The 21,758-nt window shown below is 41.0% G+C and overlaps 1 protein-coding gene across 2 annotated transcripts in view; it reads right to left on the minus strand.

Moving 5' to 3' along the window:
• KDM3B (lysine demethylase 3B) overlaps nucleotides 1-21,758 on the minus strand; it is a 65,729-nt gene that overhangs the window by 28,560 nt on the left and 15,411 nt on the right. Inside the window, exons 3-9 of one of the 2 annotated variants that reach the window (XM_032425152.1) lie at nucleotides 17,501-17,614; nucleotides 15,309-15,414; nucleotides 13,503-13,627; nucleotides 11,845-11,919; nucleotides 8,866-9,465; nucleotides 3,069-4,305; nucleotides 1,951-2,152 (exon numbers count right to left, since the gene is read on the minus strand). In XM_032425152.1, coding sequence (XP_032281043.1) covers nucleotides 1,951-2,152; nucleotides 3,069-4,305; nucleotides 8,866-9,465; nucleotides 11,845-11,919; nucleotides 13,503-13,627; nucleotides 15,309-15,414; nucleotides 17,501-17,614 — 2,459 coding nt within the window. The remainder of the gene's footprint in view (nucleotides 1-1,950; nucleotides 2,153-3,068; nucleotides 4,306-8,865; nucleotides 9,466-11,844; nucleotides 11,920-13,502; nucleotides 13,628-15,308; nucleotides 15,415-17,500; nucleotides 17,615-21,758) is intronic. The other variant, XM_032425154.1, reaches the window with a different exon arrangement.

A 21,758-nucleotide genomic window follows, 5' to 3' on the forward strand; every position in this document is an offset into this window, starting at 1 on the left:
CAAATTTTTAACCTCCTGCCTGGACTTCCCCCCTCAACTCCAGAGCCGAGTTTCCAGCTGCCCTTTCAACATCTCCATCTAGAAATCTAATAGCCATCTCAAATTTAACAAGCCCAAATTAAAAGTTCCCATTTTCGTCCCCAAACCTGCTTCTCCCTGAGAAATCTTATTGGTAATAGGTCAAAAGCTGTAAAATCATCTTTGACTCCATTCCTTCTTTCATACTCCTCATTTAACCCACCAGAAAATCATATGAGTACTCCCTTCAAAATATATCTTTTTTTTTTTTTTTTTAAGATTTTTACTTATTTGACAAAGAGAGAGAGAGAGGGAGAGAGCAAACACAAGCAGGGGGAACGGCAGGCAGAGGGAGAGGGAGAATCAGGCTCCCTGGTAAGCAGGGAGCCAAACGTGAGGCTTGATCTCAGGATCCTGGGATCGTGACCTGAGCCGAAGGCAGACATTTAACAGACTGAGCCACCCAGGGACCCACTCAAAATATATCCTTAATCCAACCAGACTCATCACTTCCATCACTAGGCCACCATCATTTCTCACCTGGGTAATTCCAACAGCCTCCTTATTTCTCTGTGTTTCCACCTTTGCCTCAATATAATCTATTCTCAAGAAGGCAATTACAGCGATCCTTTAAAACATTCCTCAGTGTCCCTGATCAGCTCAAAACCTTCAATGACTTCTCTTTCAGCACAAAAGCCAAGGCCCTTAGAGTATTCCTTTAAAATATGGACCCATTGTTAACTCTGTGACCTCAACTCCCCGCCCCCACTCTCTCTTTTAGCCACCCTAGCTCCACAAACACATCAGGAATATTCCAGCCTCGGACAGTTGCTCTTTGTGCCCTCTACCTGGAATGCTTGTCTCCCAGAAAAATGTGTGGACCACTCCTTCACCTCCTTCAGGTCTTTACTCAAATCTCACTTTCTAAAATCATCCTATTTATTTATTTTTTAAGATTTTATTTATTTATTTGACAGAGAGAGACACAGCGAGAGAGGGAACACAAGCAGGGGGAGTGGGAGAGGGAGAAGCAGGCTTCCCGCTGAGCAGGGAGCCGGATGTGGGACTCGATCCCAGGACCCTGGGATCATGACCTGAGCCGAAGGCAGACGCTTAACGACTGAGCCACCCAGGTGCCCCTAAAATCATCCTATTTAAACTGTAGCCTCTCTTAACCTCCCCTTACTTCAATCCTCTTTCCCGTCTTTATTTTGCTCATAGTTATTATCAGCTAACATGCCATGTATTTAATCTTTTTTCCTTATAGTCTGCCTCCTCAGCAAACCTCTAAGGGCTGATCTGTATGGTTTTATACTGTTTAACCCTCAGTGCCCGCAACAGTGGCTGGCACACAGTAAGTGCTCAGTAAATATTTGCTGAATGAGTGAATCCACACTACATGGATAAATTTGGATTTATTTTAAAAATGAAGAATTCCTGAAAGATCATTTAGAAGAAATTCTTCTAAGTTTATCAAGCAGAAGGAAAGTGACTAAATACCAGCTGTTTGGTAAAAGCAGGGGACCTTCCCCGGATTTGTCAGTTATCTCTATTTCAAAGACACTTGCCATTATCTCCTAATCTTCCTTCCCCTTCTCTCAGAGACTCAAGTTACTTTAGCACCGAAAAGTGGTCAGGCAGATCCATACTACAACATGGCATCCTTCTGCTTATATGACTGGTTTCAAATGGAACCCAAGTTAGGAATAACTCAACGAAGCTCAGGGGCCAGCAGCTGAGACTGTTCACCTTCAATTCCCTAGGGACAAAGCCACAAGTCACTTCACAATCCAAACACCTGAGTGGCCCCTATGGCAGAGCCTCAGCAAAGACTCAGAGCAAAGGGGTTAAGGAAAACAAGGAGAAGGTGTGAGGTTCAGAGAAAGAGTGAGAAATGGAAACTGGGAAGGAGACGGAGACAGGTTTGGGTACCTCCGGAAGTGAAAGAAGCGGCAGGCCACAGTAGAATCATCTTGCTCCTGTTCTTTAAACTTCCGATACCGCTCCAGGCGGCACTCCCGACACTTGTGCAGGTGAGGGGCTACATTGATGCAGGACCCATCCTGCAGGAAGGGCTCTCCAGACTGCTTCAGCTTCTTCACCTTGCTCACATCTTTCAGCACTGACTGGCCAACTGTGGCAAGGGAAGGGGGAGAAACGGTTGGTCATGACTGGTATTAATGAGACCCTATAACATGATCCACCTGGGGATGCATTCTTGTCCTGACCTGGCTCATTCCTCCTTGCCATGGCTGGGCTTGTGCCTATCAGGTCCATCCTTGACAGAAAGGGAGGGAGCAAAGAGGCTTCAACTGGAAGCTAAGGACCATGGAGAGAATTTGTGGGAAGTGTCCCATTATGAGCAAACAACTCTGGCATGGGTGAGGAAAACCCAAGAAGGCAGAAGGTAGCCACTTGCCTCAGGCCTCCGCGGATATAACTGTTCTACTAATCAACAACTCCTGTGCCCCCATGGGATACCAGTTACTAAGACAACAGTTACTTTTACCATTCACCTTTCTCTTAGATACTTGCCCTTACACAATTCTGGACCATAACCTCACAGCATAGGAGTTAATGGCTTTTGGAAGAGGTGTTAAAACTTTATATATGTAACAGAGAGAAGCAAATTTGAGGGGTGATTCTTTTTGCTTAAGTAAGTCTATGAAAGGCTGCTATGTGAGAACAGAGTCCAGTACTCAGTAACTCCTCTAAAGTAAATTAAAGAGGATGGGCCAAAGAGAAGTAGAAAGGGATGAGAAAAACACCAGGAAAGAGCTCCTGAGCAAAAGAAGTATCAAGGGTTCTTGTCTGTGGAATTATTACACAGGTAGATATCCCTCTTTAGTAACGCTGCTGGGTTAGATGCAATCCTGCCCTGAACCAAAAGGTCTGATGAGGGGCCTCTACTGGGCCCTTCTGGGCATGTTATTCTGCATGACTATAGAACTTTCCATCAAAGAAAGGGCTTCTGCTGCCCAACAGCACAATAGGCAGGCATTCAAGGCTAGTGCCCGAGCCAAGCCAATGGATAACCCCAGCAAGATCACCTTTCAGGGGGGCGGTCCGTGGCCGGCCCTTTGGGGCCTGCTTCCCTTTGCCTTTGCCCAGCAATAGCTCAGCACTTCGCTCCCCATTGGGGCCCAACTTCCCCATTAGGTGCTCTGGAATCCCCTTCAGGCCAGTCTTGGCCTGCAGCTGCTCCTCAGAATCGCTCAAATCTGACAGGTCACTGTTGGTACTGGAGTCCGAGTCCTGTCTGCAAGCCAAGCTTCGCTCATCCAGTGAGAACCTTTTCACAGCTTCAAAAGGAGCTTTGTTCTCCTGTGAAAAATCTGCTGGGGAGGACAGAAAGCTGCCTGAGTGCCTGCCAAAGACGTTACTAAAGGTTTTGAGGAGGGGATTGTCCTGCTGCCCAGGCCCCACAGTTGGCCTCTCCTCTGTGGGGCTGGAGGAGAGAGTAGGCATCTCAATGGGCTGGGTGAGGCTGCTGGTGGGCGAGCTGGAGCGGCCATTCCCCATGGCAGAGAGGCTCGGACCTCCGGTGGTAAGAGCTGAGCCCAGAACACCAGACACCAGTTTAGAGGAGTCAGTTGTGATGAAGAGGGTTTTCTTCTTTGCTAAAGATGCCGAATCTGTAGAGGAGTGAGCCTCGGGCCAGCTGGGTGCGGCCTTCGAGGTGACAGTGGTAGCAGAGGAAGAGCTACCTGATGCCTGAGATGCAAAGCTGCTGAAAGGGCTATGTTCAACTTTCTCCACAAATGCAAGGAAAGGGTTAGAGGGCTCTTCTCGGGACAGTTTAGGGGGCTGTAAAAATAGATTTTCATGACTCTCCGGGGTGCGGGCATTTAGGAGGCTCCGTGGGAAGGCTGGTGTGAGGGTGGGCATGGACTCTGTTGGCACCTTCCGATCCACAGAGCTGCCAGCCTTAGAGCCTGATTTAGTGTCTGCTCCGAGAGTGGATCTGCCTTTACACAGGCTCTCAAGGCTTTGTTTGAATGAGTCTCGACTGGAGGAATCATCAGCCAAACTCTCTGAAACGGTAGTGAAGTAGTTACTGGTGGGTAAAGTTTGGGACATGCATTGAAAAAACAAGTTTTTGGAGAGATCAGAGTCTTTCTGAGACTCTGGTGCAGAGCTACAGCCAAAAGAGAAGCCCAAAGGTTTGTTCTCTGTGGCTAGAACCCCATTGGACTGGCTCCTTCCACTTCCAAAAGTCAAAGGTTGTGATGAACTCGGGAGAGATGCTCCAAATCCAGAAGAGGCCAGAACAGTATTTCTTGAATTCTGAAAAGAAGATAGCCCGAGTTAATGATGCTGCTTTCTCTTGACAACCTCTTTTCTGGACTTAGGCCAATGCTTCTTGTGGGTCAAATCAACTTTTCTCTCCTACAATTCCATGAAAACTGCTCTTACAGGGGCGCCTGGGTGGCTCCGTCGTTAAGCATCTGCCTTTGGCTTAGGTCATAATCCCAGGTCCTGGGATCAGCCCCACATCAGGCTCCCTGCTCAGCGGGGAGCCTGCTTCTCCCTCTCCCTCTGTCCCTGCTTGTGTTCCTGCTCTCTCTCTCTCTCTCTCTGTGAAAATAAATAAATAAAATCTTAAAAAAAAAAACAAAAAACCTGCTCTTGTAAGTACAATTCACATTAAGGAAGCATGAGGCATTAAGGAAGAAACCTGCCACAGACCACACAGAGGGCATCTTTAACACGGTGAGCTAGAGATAGCAGGATGTCATTCATCCTGCCACTCCCTTGGTTGTTGGCCAACTGGCTGTCACAGCACTAGGAGGCTGTGTAGGCTTCTTAGTTTCTATTTGGAAAAGAAGACTCTACCAGGAATTGGAGAAAAGGGTTCCTGAACAGAGAGACAGAAGCTTTTACTGTGAAATGAATTTAGTGGCCCTGTAATATTAATCTACTTCAATGACCTCAGCTATTTTCAAAGTTTTGATTTAGAAGTTTTGATTTATTTAAACTAACTGCCCATCTTAGAAAAGTGACTTCAGTCCCATGACAAGCCCACTGTACATTAAGGAAAAATATTCTCTGTATTAGTCTGAAACTCCCCCAGATGGATGATTTTAGAATTTGGCCATTTATTTATGAGCCCAAATCAACCTAAAAGTTGAACATCTGTTCCAATTAAAGTTAGCCCTGGGGCGCCTGGGTGGCTCAGTTGTTAAGCATCTGCCTTCAGCTCAGGTCATGATCCCAGGGTCCTGGGATCGAGCCCCGCATCAGGCTCCCTATTCCACAGAAAGCCTGCTTCTCCCTCCCCCACTCCCCCTGCTTGTGTTACCTCTGTCGCTGTGTCTCACTCTGTCAAATAAATAAATAAAATCTTTAAAAAAAATAAATAAATAAAATAAAGTTAGCCCTAAAGACGTTAAATTATAGAAAGCACACCCATGGGGCGCCTGGGTGGCGCAGTCGGTTAGGTGTCCGATTCTTGATCTTGGCTCAGATTTTATTTATTTATTTGACAGAGAGAGACAGCGAGAGAGGGAACACAAGCAGGGGGAGTGGGAGACGGAGAAGCAGGCTTCCTGCTGAGCAGGGAGCCCGATGTGGGGCTCGATCCCAGGACCCTGGGATCATGACCTGAGCCTAAGGCAAACACTTACCGCGACTGAGCCACCCAAGTGCCCCTTGGCTCAGGTCTTGATCTCAGGGTCATGAGTTCAAGCCCTGCACTGGGCTCCACGCTGGGCATGGAGCCTACATTAAAAAAAAAAAAAAAAAGAAAAAGGGAAGTGGGGGGGAAAAAGAAAGCACATTCATCACTGAACCCTTTTGTTATCATTAGGATCTAACAAGCCTCCAAAGAGGAAAAGTGTAGATACTCATACACCCACCAAACTTAAGTATTCAGTCTAACAAATTGGACAGTGAAAAAACACTTTCTGGGGCTCCTGGGTGGCTCAATCATTAAGCATCTGCCTTCGGCTCAGGTCATGGTCCCAGAGTTCTGGGATCGAGCCCCACATCGGGCTACCTGCTTGGCGGGAAGCCTGCTTCCCCCACCCCCCACCACTCCCCCTGCTTGTGTTCCCTCTCTTGCTGTGTCTCTCTCTGTCAAATAAATGAATAAAATCTTAAAAAACAAAAAACTTTCATTTTTTTCACCTTGAAAATGTTAACTTCTGCATGTGAATAAAAGGTGTGTGTGTAAAGAGGGGCAGAATCCCTTTCATATATATTACACATCCGTATATATGCGAAGAGAAACCTCCATAGGCAGGTCTGAACACTTAAAATCAACTTTCAGGTAGTGGAGTATGCTATCTCTAAACATTCATTTTTAAAACATTGGTAACAAAAATTATTCCAGGACGGCTTAATGGGTATCAATGGCTTGCTTCTGGGGTGATGAAAATTTTTGTAACTAGAAAGTGCTGATGGTTGCACAACACCATGGATGTACGAAATACCGCAGTATTATAACACTTTGAATAGTTAAAATAGTAAATTGAATGGTTACTTTCCACAATTAAAAGAATTAGTCCAGATAAAGGAAATGGCTATTGTCCAAAGGGGGGGGTTGTTTACTTAAGGTATTCTTTAAATATGCAAGAGGAGCCTACATTAGGACTTCCTTGGGGTGGCACAGAGGCACGAGAACCAGGCAGGCCACCTATGGCTTGCCTCCAGTTGACATCTGCTACAGAGGCTGCTTCATGGCATTTTAGAGTTAAAAACCTGAAGTTCACTTGTTTGTTGATTTATTTAAAGGTAAACTTGACACCTAACGTGGGGCTCAGAGATCAAGACTCACTTGCTCTACTGACTGAGCCAGCCAGGCGCCCCATTATTCTTTTTCTTTTCCTTCCCACTAATCAACAACTACTGACTTAAACCCCATCCCAACAAAAAAGAATAGAAAGACACAGCCCTAAGGGTTGGCTGTTGTTTCTCTTTCTTTTTTTTTTTTTTACTTTATGTACTTCAGAGAGAGAAAGTGAGAAAGACAGAGAGAGAGCACAAGTGGGGGAAGGGGCAGAGGGAGAGGGAGAAGCAGACTCCAGGCTGAGCATGGAGCCAGACATGGGCCCTGATCCTACGACCCCAGAATCATGACCTGTGCCAAAGGCAGACGCTTAACCGACTGAGCCACCCAGGCGCCCCTGGCTGTTGTTCCTTAGCAGACTTTGGCCAGGAGCCTTGCCACCTGCAGGACTCCCAACAATCCAGCATGGGTAGCTCAGGTTTCACTACTAAAGTTACCCTTTAAAAATAAATATACACATGAATGAAAAATAATTTGGATGACCTTTCATTTTCCTTCAAATGATTAAATTTTAAATCCTTTTTTAATAAGAAACTGATGACAAACTGGTTTTAACTTAATTTTTAGGGCAAGACGTTTCCTGGGGGCTGTGTCCCTATTTTAAGATTTGACATCATAGTGGCAACATCCATTTCTGTACTTTTAAATCAGATCCCAGGACAATACTTAGGCTGACACATTACCAAAATCACTGATACAGTCACAGAAACTTCTCCAACCTGTTTGGAAAATGCCCTCTAAATCCACATTTCCTCTATTCAGCTTTGCTACCCCAAGAATAACAGCATTCAGTGTGTCTCCTCCTGCAGCATATAAAACGTGGTGTACTTTGTAATCCCCCTTTACATCTACACTGCCTTTGACATGAACTGGATTTTAGTTAATTTGAGCAATATGATGACTTATACACAGTGGAAATCCACATAAGATCTTCACCTAATTATCTTGGGAATGCTGGTCAACTAACAGAGGACAAACCAGAACAGTGCGAAATTTGCACTTATAGGCCTTTTCCTCTTCTGCCTGGACCTTTCACCTCCTTCCCCACTAAGGATTCACAAACTGCATCTCCTAGGAGGGGAAGAACTCAGATGAAATGGATATGCCATGTTTTACCTGGCACTGTTATACCTAAAATGATTCCATCTTAAGCACTGAGCTCCTTCAAATAGGGATTTCAATTCTTTGTTTATAATATACAGTACTTAGCACACAGTAGTTTCCTATATATAATTTAAAAAATCATTTATATTTTTTCTTTGTATTTCATATTCCAACTTGAGGAAACAGCCAGTCTGAAGAAAAAAGTGACTAGCATCATAAATCATTCTTTGGTGACCAAAATAAGAGTCAAAAGACTGTAAGAAATGATTTTGATATTGTTTCAAATTTGACTGGGGAGCCAACTTGGTGTTAACTCGTATTTAACAGAAGTTCAATTTCAGCAACGAACATGTGTATTGGATAAAGAACATAGTTAAGTTGGATACTACTGTGATTAATTACATCAAACTTTCCAGTTAAGGCTTAAAAAGAGTAAGTTAGGAAAAAAAAAAAAAAAACTTTTATAGCCATATCAAATCATGGAAAGAAGCCTAGCCTCAAAGGAAAATATCATAGAAGATGATGAACTAAAAACAGGGGATGGTAATAGTTGCTTTCACATAGCCTTAATTATAGCGTTCACTGTTAGAACACTGTAATTCATTAACCTTGCCTCTCATAGGCCTGGTAGAGGCTCACCCACTATGTGAACTAAACAGATAACTGAATTAAAAAGATTCCCCATCAGATCTCTTTGAGTATCTCATTAAATTGGGTTTTATAATCAGTTTTTGATTAGTGCAATTGTTCAGGTGACTTTTAAGAGCTAATAAAGTTATTAAAATATACACATTTGCCCAACGAGCAGTAAAGGACTATTCAGAGTATAATTTAAGCACATCTCAGAAATACTCCTTCCCTGTGGCATTTTAGATGCTGTTGAATGTGTTAACATTAGAGTAGGGTAAAAGAATGAGCCCAAATCTTGCAAATCTGCCCCTGGAACAACTCACCTCTCCTGGGGCCTGTAACCGGCTGCCTTTCTGTTTGTCCGGCCCAGTCCCTGCTGCAAGGCCAGTGTCTGAGATCCTCACCGTGGTTGGGGTGGAGCTGGCGGCACTGACCACAGCTGCTGAAGCCACCAGGCCCTGGCCAACTTGTTCCAGTGTTTTTCCTGCCTCTTTGTTTTCGGCTCCACCCACCTCTGGGGCCAAAGGTGTTTGACCTGTGGCTGTAGAATATGGAGTGAAAGGTACAGGTGTGTCCCCACCTACAGGCTCATCCTGCACCACCAGAGTCCTGCCGTTTTCTTTGGTGTAAGTGGCAAAGCGAATGTTGCGGTTAATCTGGGGGACAAATGTAGTCGGTGGCTGCTTGGCTCTCTGATCCAGCCCTGGCTCTCCACTGGCATTCCCTCCTTTCCAGGGCCCTCGGCTCGCCTCACCTCCATCGCTCCCATTACTGTCTACTTCACCCCTGTCTCCTTTTAATTTCTTTGATGCAGGGTCACACCCAGAGTCCGAAGCACTTTTCCTCCTCCGGCCATCTTTCCCCTCTATGCTCTCTCTCTTCTTCTTTCCTTTGGAAGATTTTACTGCTTTTAACGTACCCCCCTACAAAACAAAATTCAAAAAAGATTTATTATAAGGAACCTTCCATCCTGTGAAAACCATAAACCGTTAGCTCTTTCCCATCTCTAGAAGCAGATAATCAAAGCAGGCAGATTGCTACATTCCAACGCCAGCTCGAAGACATCCCCTTAGTCAGAAAGCTCCAATCTTCCTGTGACTCAATTTACACATGTATTCAAGATAATGGTTACGAGAGATTAACTCACTTGGCAAACCTTCCCTTAAATAAAACGCTTCCTCAAATGGACTTTTTTGAGGGTTTGAAAAATCTGTGGAATTTCATTCACAAAAGAAGACTGCTAGTGCTAGGATGGGAGCTCATTTGCCCCTCAATGAAAAAAAAATCTGCTTTATTTCATAATTTTCTCTTTATTTGACTGAAACTGGCATTTCAAGTATTGAAATATAAAATCTCCTCTATCCAGAAGTCACTAAAAAACTGGTGACAACTTAACAATAGGAAGACTAACATTTGTGAGTCTGTGACCAAAGGGAAAGTGAGTCCAACACAGGCAGGTTTGGATTGCTCTTGTGGACACTTTTATAAATAGACAAACAATCTCCAGAACTTATTTCAAAGTATTAGACAAAGAAAAGCAAAAAAGGCAGGCTACCATAGACCAAACAGCCAACTCCCTTAGCTCTTCCAATAATTTCAGCCTATCTCATGAAATCTGACTTGTGCCTTAATTGAGAGGCCAAGCAACCTTAAAAGATTAGAAGACACAATTCCTATCTCTAAATAAACTCCTCTTTGTGGGGAAGGGGGCTTGGAACTCAGCTACCATTCTCTCAAGCAATCTTTGTGCTGCAAGAACTTTTATCTAGAACATTATTAGAATGGTATCCCACTATGAAGCAATGTCTTTTTATTTTTTTTAAGCTTTATTCAGGTACCTTTCAGATAGCTTTACTCAGATAACATGTGTCGGGGTGGCAATAAGCTAGTGACACACAGTTATGCAGCCATTAATATTTACCAACTTCATTAAACTAATCTTACTGCCCTTGAATATTTATAGCTTCTTTGTATAGATCTGTATTTTGTTGTAACATTATAGCTATTATAACTGCAACTTTTTCAAATTTTGTATTTCTTCTTGCCAGTTCTAGTTTCTCTCTCTTTTTTTTTTTTTTTTTTTTTTTGCTGCCTTCATTTCCATCTTTTTCCCCTTAATTTTCTTCTATAGCTCTTAACAAAGCTCAAGATTTACTTCTGTTTCCTCCATACTTTTGGTCATCTGCTTCTGAAAACCACAGATCTCACCTCTTATGCATCCAGCCAAGTTGCTGATCTTGGCTCATTGCAACCTCCCTGAGCAATAACTTAAATGTATGTCCTACTTCCAGTGAGCTACTCACAGGTGAGTAGACAGCATAAGACATGGAGACCAGTACTCTCCAGTTATATCTGACCAGTGGAATAGAGCGTGGCATTTAAGAGGTACTTAATGAATGAATGAAGTAAGGAAGGGAATAAAAAGGGGCCCAACACACCATCAAAGTAAAAGATATTTTCAGTCATGCAAACAGTCAAGAGACTTATCTTACTTGTGGCAATATAATATATAGTAAAGAGCTATTAAATTTAACCCTGATTCTTCTTTTCCTAACTTGATTTTGTTTTATCAAGGCAAGAATGACTGGATAAAGATGAGAAGAACCATATCCTTAGCAGGAGTAGCCAAGACAGCAATATTACAGAGATGCTAAGAGACTATAAGGAACATGTGGCTAGATGGCTGTCTTGTCAATGTCTTAGTGAAAAGAAATTCACATGGCATTCCTTGATTGGTTCAGGCACTGGTTTACTATGTATCTTTTTTTGGGTTATGATAACTCTGAATGAACTAAGAGCTGGCCTGATTCACAGTAATTATGGAGTAATCCACTGTGTGCTGAGCACTGAACTAGGTACCTGTTTATTTCTTCTTGGAATACAAAATTTCAGACTTCTTGGAGCTCACTACCACTTAATGGAAAGAAAAAGGGTGCAGCTTCTCCATTTCTTATTACTAGGTAGGTTATAAATATTACTACTGCTTATTACAGCTTTAACTGTCTTATCTTTCAAATATACCAAATATACCTGTCCTGAAAGAATGTAAGAAGAAATAGTTAGGCCATCGAGTTCTAAAATGGTTGGGTAACAAAGCCATGATTAAAAGGGTTTGCTCCAACTATACTTCCTTCTTGAGACTATATTCCCTTAACTAGACAAGACTTGGAGAGAGCAAGAAATGTACAGTGGCCAGAGTGGAAACCTGAAGGGCATCCATGGATAACACAAGCATGAGGAATCTGCTTAACAAGATAAAGAAAGATCATGAGTCTGCTCAGAGACTCAGCTGACTACTGTACCTCGCTCTGAGTAGTTGAATTATCCATCAGCATCACATGGATCAGTCTGGGATCTACGGACTTGATCTCACCACTCTAGAGTAGAAGAAGGATAGCAGAAAATATGAAAAAGGGGAGAAAAAAGACTTAAGCCTTGTCCAAAGACATAATTATGTATTCTTCTAATCCATGTAATTATCTCTTTGTTTCTACTCCCCTAATAGAATGAAAGCTCCACAAAAGCAGGGTTCTCTACTATCTCATTCACTGCCAGAATAACAACATCCAAAAAAGGTCAGGAATACTATAAGCACTCAAATATTTGTTAAATTGATGAATGAAAGAATTGAGTTCAATGCCCAAGTGTCTCTTTTAGAGACATTAATTTCAAATTCTGCATCTCTAAAATCTTCCTATTCTGTACGTATCAGAAAGTAAAAACCTACAGAACCAAAAATCATTAAAAGAACCACTCTATCAACGAACAATAAAAACACTGGGGAGCAGCTGATTTGACACCCTGTCATTTAATGTGCATATCCTTTGATCTAGCAATTATATACCTAGAAATTTATTCCAATATGTGAAGTAGTGTATAATAATCTATGTTCAAGGATATTCACTGCAGCATTATTTGTATTACTGAAAATACTGGCAATGACTCAAATGTCCATCAATTTTAGATTAAATTAATTATAATATACCCATTCAGTGGAACAGCATGCATCTATTTTAAAAGGATGAGGCAAATTTCTATGTATATTTACACAGAAAGATATGGATAATCTACAGCTAAGTAAAAAAGGTAAATTACATAACTATATGTATCACATAATCCCATTTATTAATAAAGTATGGCTCATATACTTATCACATAAATTTATAACATGCAAATATTACAACACACACACACAAGATATTTCAAAGAATATGGAATACATACCAAACTATTAATGGTGGTTACCAATGAGGGGAGTGATATTTGCCTAGGAGAAGGGGTGGCCTCCAATATCTACTTTATTTATATGTATTTCTGACATTTTAAAATGAAGATTAATTAGTAATATTTTTGAAAACTCAAAAAGGAATTAAGTAAAATCATTTATGCTTACATTACATGTGACTGCTAAGGGCAAATCTGAAACCAATTCAAAGACAGCACAAATACATTTCTGTTTGTCTCAAAACACTCATCTGTTGTTTTTCCTAGACAATTCTCCAGGTAGCTCTAGATGCAGTGCTTTATTTATATTTACTTCATTAGAAACGACACATTTTTTTTTAGCATCTATAGGGTAGTGGTTTAAGTCAGAAGCAAATGCTCATTGACTAGATTTTAAACTACTAACCTTTATGGATATGATAAAATAAGGACAATACCACTTCATATTTTTATGTTAATGTTTTACAGATTTCAAAGCACTTTCCAATATATTATCTCAGTTTCCAAAACAGTGCTGAGGTGGGGCTGGCGGAGTACCGAAATATCTCTTAATTTACAGATGAGAACAATGAGGTTAAGGAAGTTGAACAGCCTTTCTCAAGGTCATACAGTCATTAAGTGAAAGAGCCAGAGCTAGACCCCAAGTCTTCTAATACATAGTCAAGTGCTCCCTTTCTCTACACAACCCTCTGTAAGGGGATGGATGAATCTTAGAGGAAATAAGCCAAAACCTCACCTCAGTTACAGAGACCTCCATAAGACGGGTGATGGAGTCTTGATGGCTTACAACACCATAGAGCCAACTTTCTTCCCCCTCTGGCTGGTATACTTTGACCCTGTGACCTTGGACACTGTAGGGACCTAAAGAAGAGATTAGTCAGTACTGAATATGTTTGGCTGAGCTATAGTTCATGACTGTTTCTGAAAGTATAAGGAAAGCTATATGGTGTAAATATTTAGCCTTTCCAACTTGTAAGGAGATGAATAAATGAGCAATTTCAGATTTACCATACTCAGCAATTCAAAAACAAAAGACAGTTTTTCCTAGTGATCTTTGTAAATTCTGTTTATTTGGAGATTCCTTAGCATTTCCCAGATCTGATTTCATCTTATCTCAATCTTCCAGTTGCAGAAGTAATATAGGAAAGAGAAAGAAAACTTACAAATAAAAACTACAGGTAGAAAAAAATCTATCAGACATATCTGATCTGACATATACATATAAAAAACGGAAGGCCAGTAAGTTGAGTATACTATTATGTTAAGTGACCATAGGAATGATAGATAATCATTTACACTCTGCTGACTTTCAGTAACAGTAGGTGGAGAGTTCAATTTATGAGGTTTCCAGCCTCTGCACTAATAATAGTCTGAACAAATATAGCACCTGTCTTCCTAGGAACACAGAGTTTTAAAGATATTACTTTATCAGCAGGTAATGTTACCCTGCAATTTCAGCTGTCCCTCCAAGAAGAACAGTTTCTCTTGAAGGACAGTTTCTCTCTTCTCCATATCTTATATATTTGAGACTATATAGTTAAATCATTACTGATTTTAAATTATTATCTTTCACAACAATAATTGTTTCCTCAATTTTTCTATACATACTCCCATACATCTCCACCTCTCATTCTGTCCACTCAATTTTCCTCTCTCTGCTATCAATTTTACCTCACATCCCTTCTGCCTCCATATTTCTCCTTGATTATTAAACATCACTTTATCCTGATACTCTCCTTCTCCCAATAAACCAGTTTACTTACCTTTACCCATTCAGATACAGTTTGACAAAAGAGAATCAAAGACTCTATTTCACTGAAAATCACAATTTGCAAGAGGTTCAGACTGGAAGAGGAATAGATGTACAACATGAAGGGAAGGATAAATAGTCTATTCTTTAATAATGTGGAATCTTGGGCAAATCTGTATCTGAACTGGAAAAAGCTAATAATTCTTTTCTTATCATTCTTAAAAAAAATAACATGTTGTTAATGTGAAGGAGTCTGTGGACACCTTCTTTTATGAACGTACTTGCACTCTAAGATGTTATTTATGTTAATAGTCTTTACTCCTTGAGAACCTCACAGACACTGAGCTCAATAAGGGCAGAGATTTTCTAGCTCTACTACCTTAACACTGTGTCTAGTACAGGGTCTGTCCTTTTTTTCTTTCCAAGTGGAGCTCAGTACAGGGCCTGAACTCATGACCCTGAGATCAAGAGTCAGATGCTTAACCGAGTGAGCCACCCAGGCGCCCCCAAGGTTTGTCCTTAATAAATATTTAAGAAATGGGAAAAAAAACCAACAGAACAAAACTCACAACAAAATTGGATATTATGAAATGTAATTAAAGAGGAAAACAGTGGTCTGAGATCCTATTTTTCCAAACTATTCTAGAGATCTAGCCAATGGCACTCTTGACTCTCCCCACAAAAAGCAGGACAAATGTTTAGAGTTGCATGGTGTCTTCCCCATTCAATCACTTACAACACTGATCACATACCTGATTCAGGATTCAGGGACAGAAGACTACCTGTTCTTACCTCGGCTGAATATGTCTTGTAGCTTCTGGTCACTGATCAAAGCATTAACTGTATCTCTCAGTGCAGCATGTTCCAAAAGAATCTGGTTTTGGCTATCTGTTCCCATCTGGTAAAGATAAAAGAAGAAAACAACCAAATATTAAAATGAAAGCAACAGTATCTAACCAGATTAGAAAAATCATACCCTCGAGGAGCTCTACGCCAGCATGGCCCAAGAATGTTCTGTAAAACTCTAGTCTCATGAGATGTTCTGCAAAAAATAATGATGCTAGGATCAGTTAGATTTAGGAAATATTATCTACTCTATCTTTCTATACACAGTAGTATATTAAAGGCTCTGAGAAAACATGGAAGAAAAAAATTTGTTTTGGTCAGTGTTTCTCATACGTATCTGATCACAAAATATCTTATTCCATGTAACTCTTTTGGCATATTTTGGTATTTATCCATTTACTGAGTGCCTACTCACAGAAGCACTAGTATGGCAAAGATGAATAAAGCAAGGGTGGTGAGAGGAAGTGAAGCCTAAAGAGGAAGGAAGACATATCAACAAAGAAATCATCATTAATATTTCACACAACACAGTTAAGGAAATACTGTCCTTGGCTGATTCAATAAGACAGCAAAACTCTTAGAAGTCTCCTAATTTTTAACCTTCAGACAGTAAACCTTACAAGTGAGAAATAAATATTACCACCCATAAATTCTGAAACTCTAACTCGGATGCTAGTTTGTTTAAACTACTAACTTATCCCTTTTCTTTGTAAGTAGAGATAAACTTAAGCTCTTCAATATCTTTTTTTTTTTAAAGATTTTATTTATTTACTTGAGAGAGAAGGAGAAAGAGAGAGCACGAGAGAGGGTAGGGTCAGAGGGAGAAGCAGACTCCCCGATGAGCAGGGAGCCCGATGCGGGACTCGATCCCGGGACTCCAGGCAGTCGCTTAACCAACTGAGCCACCCAGGCGCCCTAAGCTCTTCAATAGTTAATGCTGCTTGGAATCAGCCCAAACTTCCAGCTTCTCTGCCACTGACCTAAGTATATAGGCACCCTTTAGTTATACAAGGAGCCACCTCTGGGAAGCCACCTTCTGAGAAGACCCTTAGAATTGTGATCTTAAGTCTTTTTTTTTTTTTTTAAAGATTTTATTTATTTATTTGACAGGGGCGTCTGGGTGGCTGAGTCGTTAGGCGTCTGCCTTAGGCTCAGGTCATGATCCCAGAGTTCTGGGATTGAGCCCCATATCCAGCTCCCTACTCTGTGGGAAGCCCGCTTCTCCCTCTCCCACTCCCTCTGCTTGTGTTCCCTCTCTCGCTGTGTCTCTCTCTGTCAAATAAATAAATAAAATCTTTTTTAAAAAATGCCTTTTTATTTATTTGATAGAGAGAGAGCACAAGCAGGGGGAGTAGCAGAGGGAGAGGGGGAAGCAGGCTTTCCACCGAGCAGGGAGCCTCACATGGGGCTCGATCCCAGGACCCCGAGATCACGCCGGGAGCTGAAGGCAGGCGCCCCTGTGCTCCTAGGTCTGAAGTGGTTTCAGGGTAGGGTGGGGTGTGCAGGAGAGGAAACAAGCCTCAGCTAGTGAATAAACTTTCAAGGTAGCAGAGAAACTTTAAAAGGCACAGGGAGGGATGCCTGGGCGGCTCAGTCGGTTAAGCGTCTGCCTTTGGCTTAGGTCATGATCTCAGGGTTCTGGGATTGAGCCCCACATCATGCTCCCTGCTCAGCGGGGAGTCTGCTTCTCCCTCTGGCTGATGCTCCCCCTGCCTGTGCTCTCTCTCTCTCTCAATATATAAATAAATAACATCTTTTAAAAAAATTATAATAAAAGGCACAGGGAATTATTGGGAGGAAGTACTTCTTTCAATGCTAAAAGGGGGAACATATTTATATTCAACAAAAAACTAGCAAGGAGAAAAATAAGTTTAGAACTAGAACAAGTTTTGGGGTGCCTGGGTGGCTTAGTTGTTAAGCGTCTGCCTTCGGCTCAGGTCATGATCCCAGGGTCCTGGGATCAAGCCCCACATCGGGCTCCCTGCTCGGCGGGAAGCCTGCTTCTCCCTCTCCCACTTCCTGCTTGTGTTCCCTCTCTCCCTCTGTCTCTCTGTCAGATGAATAAACAGAATCTTTAAAAAATAAATAAATTAATTTAATTTAATTTAAAAAAAAGAAGTAGAACAAGTGTTAAGTACCTGAAACAGATGTAATCCATTAGCATCTGACAGGAAACGCAGCTCTCGATCCAGAAGATATTCAACTGGAACCACAGAACCCAAACCAAGTTTATCTACCAGGGGAGTGAAAGTCTGTGAAAGAGAAAGGACAAATTGATTAGAACTTGGAAAAGAAAATAGATAACAATTCAACCACATCTCTAACTTTAGAGAAAATATCCATTATTAATATATTTCACTCCAGTAAATACAGATAAGCTAAAGTGTAAGTTCTTAAAAACATTCCCAACCCAGCATCTACCCCACAAATAATACTAGGAAGCAAACTAGACCAGAAAGTCAGCTCAATAGTCTTATTTACAGCTAAAAAGGACACAAAGAATGAGAAATTCCTCAATCCCTCTAGGGATCTGACAAATCTTGTCAGGCTTCAAGAGGGCTAAATTACATAAATTCCCAGAATAAAGACTTACACCATTATTGCCTCTAGAACTCCTGAAATCTTTGTTAGATTTGTAAAATAATCACTGGTATAAATGTTCATGGGTAAATTCATATTGCTGTTTGATAAACAGCCTACAAAAGTCACCCAGGGGCCCATGTCCATTTGAGCTTCTTCTAAAAGTTCAATTGGAAGTGGCCTTAAAAACAAACAAAAAGGGGCGCCTGGATGGCTCAGTCTTTAAGCGTCTGCCTTCAGCTCAGGTCATGATCCCAGGGTCCTGGGATCGAGTCCCACATCGGGCTCCCTGCTCAGAGCCTGCTTCTCCTCTCTCTCTGTGTGCTTGTGTTCCCTCTCTCGTTCTCTCTCTCTGTCAAATAAATAAATAAAAATTTAAAAAACAAACAAACAAACAAAAAGACAGTCCAGTAAATGATGCTGTGTATAATCAATAGGTAAAAAATATTTGATTTGAGTATTATTTATTTACTCTGGTTAGCCACAGGAGAATTAGATTTTTTTTTTAAAAAGGAGACATTTATGCTTTACTTTGCTAACAGGATATAAACAATGGATACTCTCAGAATTAAACTTACACCACTATTCTGTCAGACTTCAGAAAACAAAACTTACTAAAAAAAAACTAAGCACAAACAACAAAAGCAAAAATAAACAAACTAAATAGCTTACGCATAGCAAAAGAAATGACCAACAAAATGAAAAGGCAATATAAGGAATGGGAGAAATCATATATTAGGTAAAGGGTTAATATCTAAAATATATAAGGAACTCATACAATTCAAAAGCAAAACAATCTAATTTAAAAACTGGGCAAATCACCCAAACAGACATTTATCCAAAGAAAATACACAAATGGCCCATAGGTACATAAAAAGGGGCTGAACAGGGGCGCCTGGGTGGCTCAGTCAGTTAAGGGTCTGACTCTTGATTTTGGCTCAAGTCATGATCTCAGGGTCGTTCAGATCAAGCACCGCACTGGGCTCTGTGCTGAGTCCGGAGTGGTGTGTGCTTGAGATTCTCTCTCCCTCTCCCTCTGTCCCCCTCTGCACTTCCATGTGCACTCTCTCTCTCTAAAAAAGTGTGTGTGGGGGGGGGACTGAACATCACTAATCATTAGGGAAATGCAAATAAATACCACAAGGAGACATCACTTCACACCTGTTAGAAGAGCTATCATCAAAGACAAAAAATAAAAAGGGCTGGCAAGGAGGCAGAGAAAAGGGAACCCTTGTGCACAGTTGAGGGTAAAGTGGTGTAGTCACTATGGAAAACAGCATGGAGGATCCTCAAAAAATTAAAAATAGAACTACCATATGATGCTGCAATACCACTTCTGGGAATATATCTGAAGAAAATGATATCACCATCTCAAAAGAAAATCTGCACCCCCACATTCACTGCATCATTATTCACAACAACCAAGATATGGAAACAACCTAAGCATCCAGTGACGGATGACGGATAAGGAAAATGATGTGGTATGTGCACACACAGGAATACCATTCAGCCATAAAAAAGGAGGAAAGCCCACCACTTACAACAACACAGATGAAACTTGAGAGCATTTTACCAAGTGAAATAAGTCAGACAGAGAACAACAAATAAGATATAATCTCAGGGCGCCTGGGTGGCTCAGCTGGTTAAGTGTCTGCCTTCGGCTCAGGTCATGATCCCAGGGTCCTGGGATCGAGCCCCGCATCGGGCTCCCTGCTCAGTGGGGAGTCTGCTTCTCCCTCTGCCTCTGCCTGCTGCTACCCCTGCTTGTGCTCGCTCGCTCTCTCTCTGACAAAAAAAAAAAAAGATAGAATCTCATTTACATATGGAAGCTACAAAAAAAAAAAAAAAGAACTCAGAGATACAGTGGAGACTGGTGATTCCCATGGGTCAGAGGGAATGTGAAATGGGTAAAGGTGGTCAAAGGGTACAAACTTCAGTTATAAGTTGTGAGGGGCCTAATGTAAAGCATAGTGACTGAAGTTAACAATAATGTATATTTGAAAGTTGCTAAGAAAGTAAATCTTAAAAGTTCTGATCACACATACACCAAATATTAACTATGTGAACCAGTGGATATATTACCTAACCTTACTGTGTGGCAATCATTTCACAGTATTTACGTATATCAAATTATCATGTTGTTCACAAACTTGCACAAGGTTGTATGTCAATTTTATCTAGCTGGGGGGGAAAATAATGAGTTCTTCCGGAAAGAAAAGATTTTAAGGATTACATTGTTTCATAACCTTACTATGAGAAGACACTAAAGGTGAAAAATTCTTTAGAAACAAAAGTATCAAATATTACCTAGTATAAAAAGTTTCAGTACTGGCACAAAATTAGACACAAAGATCAACTGAACTGAATAAAGAGTCCAGAAATAAACCCATGCTTATAGCTTATATGGTCAATTAATCTATGACAAAGGACACAAGAATATACAATGAGGAAAAGATAGTTTCTTCAACAAATATTGTTGGGAAAACTGTACAGCTACATGCAAAAGAATAAAACTAGATCATTCTCTTACACCAATATAAAAATAAACTCAAAATGGATTAAACACCTAGGGCGCCTGGGTGGCTCAGTTGGTTGAGCGACTGCCTCTGGCTCAGGTCATGATCCTGGAGTCCCTGGATGAGTCCCGCATCGGGCTCCCTGCTGGGCAGGGAGTCAGCTTTGCCCTCTGACCCTCCCCCATCTCATATGCTCTCTCGCATTCTCTCTCTCTCAAATAAATAAATAAAATCTTAAAAAATAATGGATTAAACACCTAAATGTTAAAACCTGAAACCATAAAATAAAACATACGCAGTAATTTCATTGACACTGGCCGTAAAAACATTTTTCTTGATGTCTCCTCAGGCAAGGAAAAACAAAAGCAAAAATAAACTATCAGGATTATGCCAAAATAAAAAGCCTTTGCACAGCAAAGGAAACTATCAGCAAAATGACACAGCAACGTACTCCATGGGAAAAGGTATTTGGAGAATGATATATCCCATAAGGGGTTAATATAAAAAACACTTAACACCATAAAAATGCCCAAATAATCCAATTAAAAATGGGTAGAGGACCTGAACAGACCTTCTTCCAAAGAAGACATACAGATGGCCAACAGACACATGAGAAGATGCTCAACAGCACTCCTCATCAGGGAAATGCACAAAACCACAATCAGATACCACCTCACACCCGTCAGAATGGATAATATCAATAAGACTAGAAATAACAATGTTGGTGAGGATGTGGAGAAAAAGGAATCCTCCTGCCCTGTTGGTGGGAATGTAAATAGGTGCAGCTACTGTGGGAAATGGAAACGTCCTCAAAAAATTAAAAATACAATTACCAGATGATTCATTAATTCTACTACTAGGTATTTACCCAGAAAACATAAACACTAATTTGGAAAGATACATGCAGCCCTGTTTCTTGCAGGGTCATGTACAATAGGCAAGATATAGAAGCAATAAGTGTCCATTCACAGATAAATAGATAAAGAAAACACACACACAATGGAGTATTATTCATCCATAAAAAAGAATGAGATCTTGCCATTTTCAACTGCATGAATGGACTCAGTGGGTATAATGCTAAGTGAAATAAGTCAAACAAAGGAAAACAAATACTGTATGATTTCACACATATGTGGAATTTAAGAAACAAAATGAACAAAGAAAAAAGAGACAAAAAAACCCTTTATAAATTTTTTTTTTTAAAGATTTTATTTATTTATTTGACAGAGAGAGACATAGCAAGAGAGGGAACACAGCAGGGGGAGTGGGAGAGGGAGAGGCAGGCTTCCCGCGGAGCAGG

The sequence above is a fragment of the Phoca vitulina genome, unplaced genomic scaffold (genome assembly GCF_004348235.1).
Source record: "Phoca vitulina isolate PV1807 unplaced genomic scaffold, GSC_HSeal_1.0 scaffold32, whole genome shotgun sequence".
Lineage (NCBI taxonomy): Eukaryota > Metazoa > Chordata > Mammalia > Carnivora > Phocidae > Phoca > Phoca vitulina.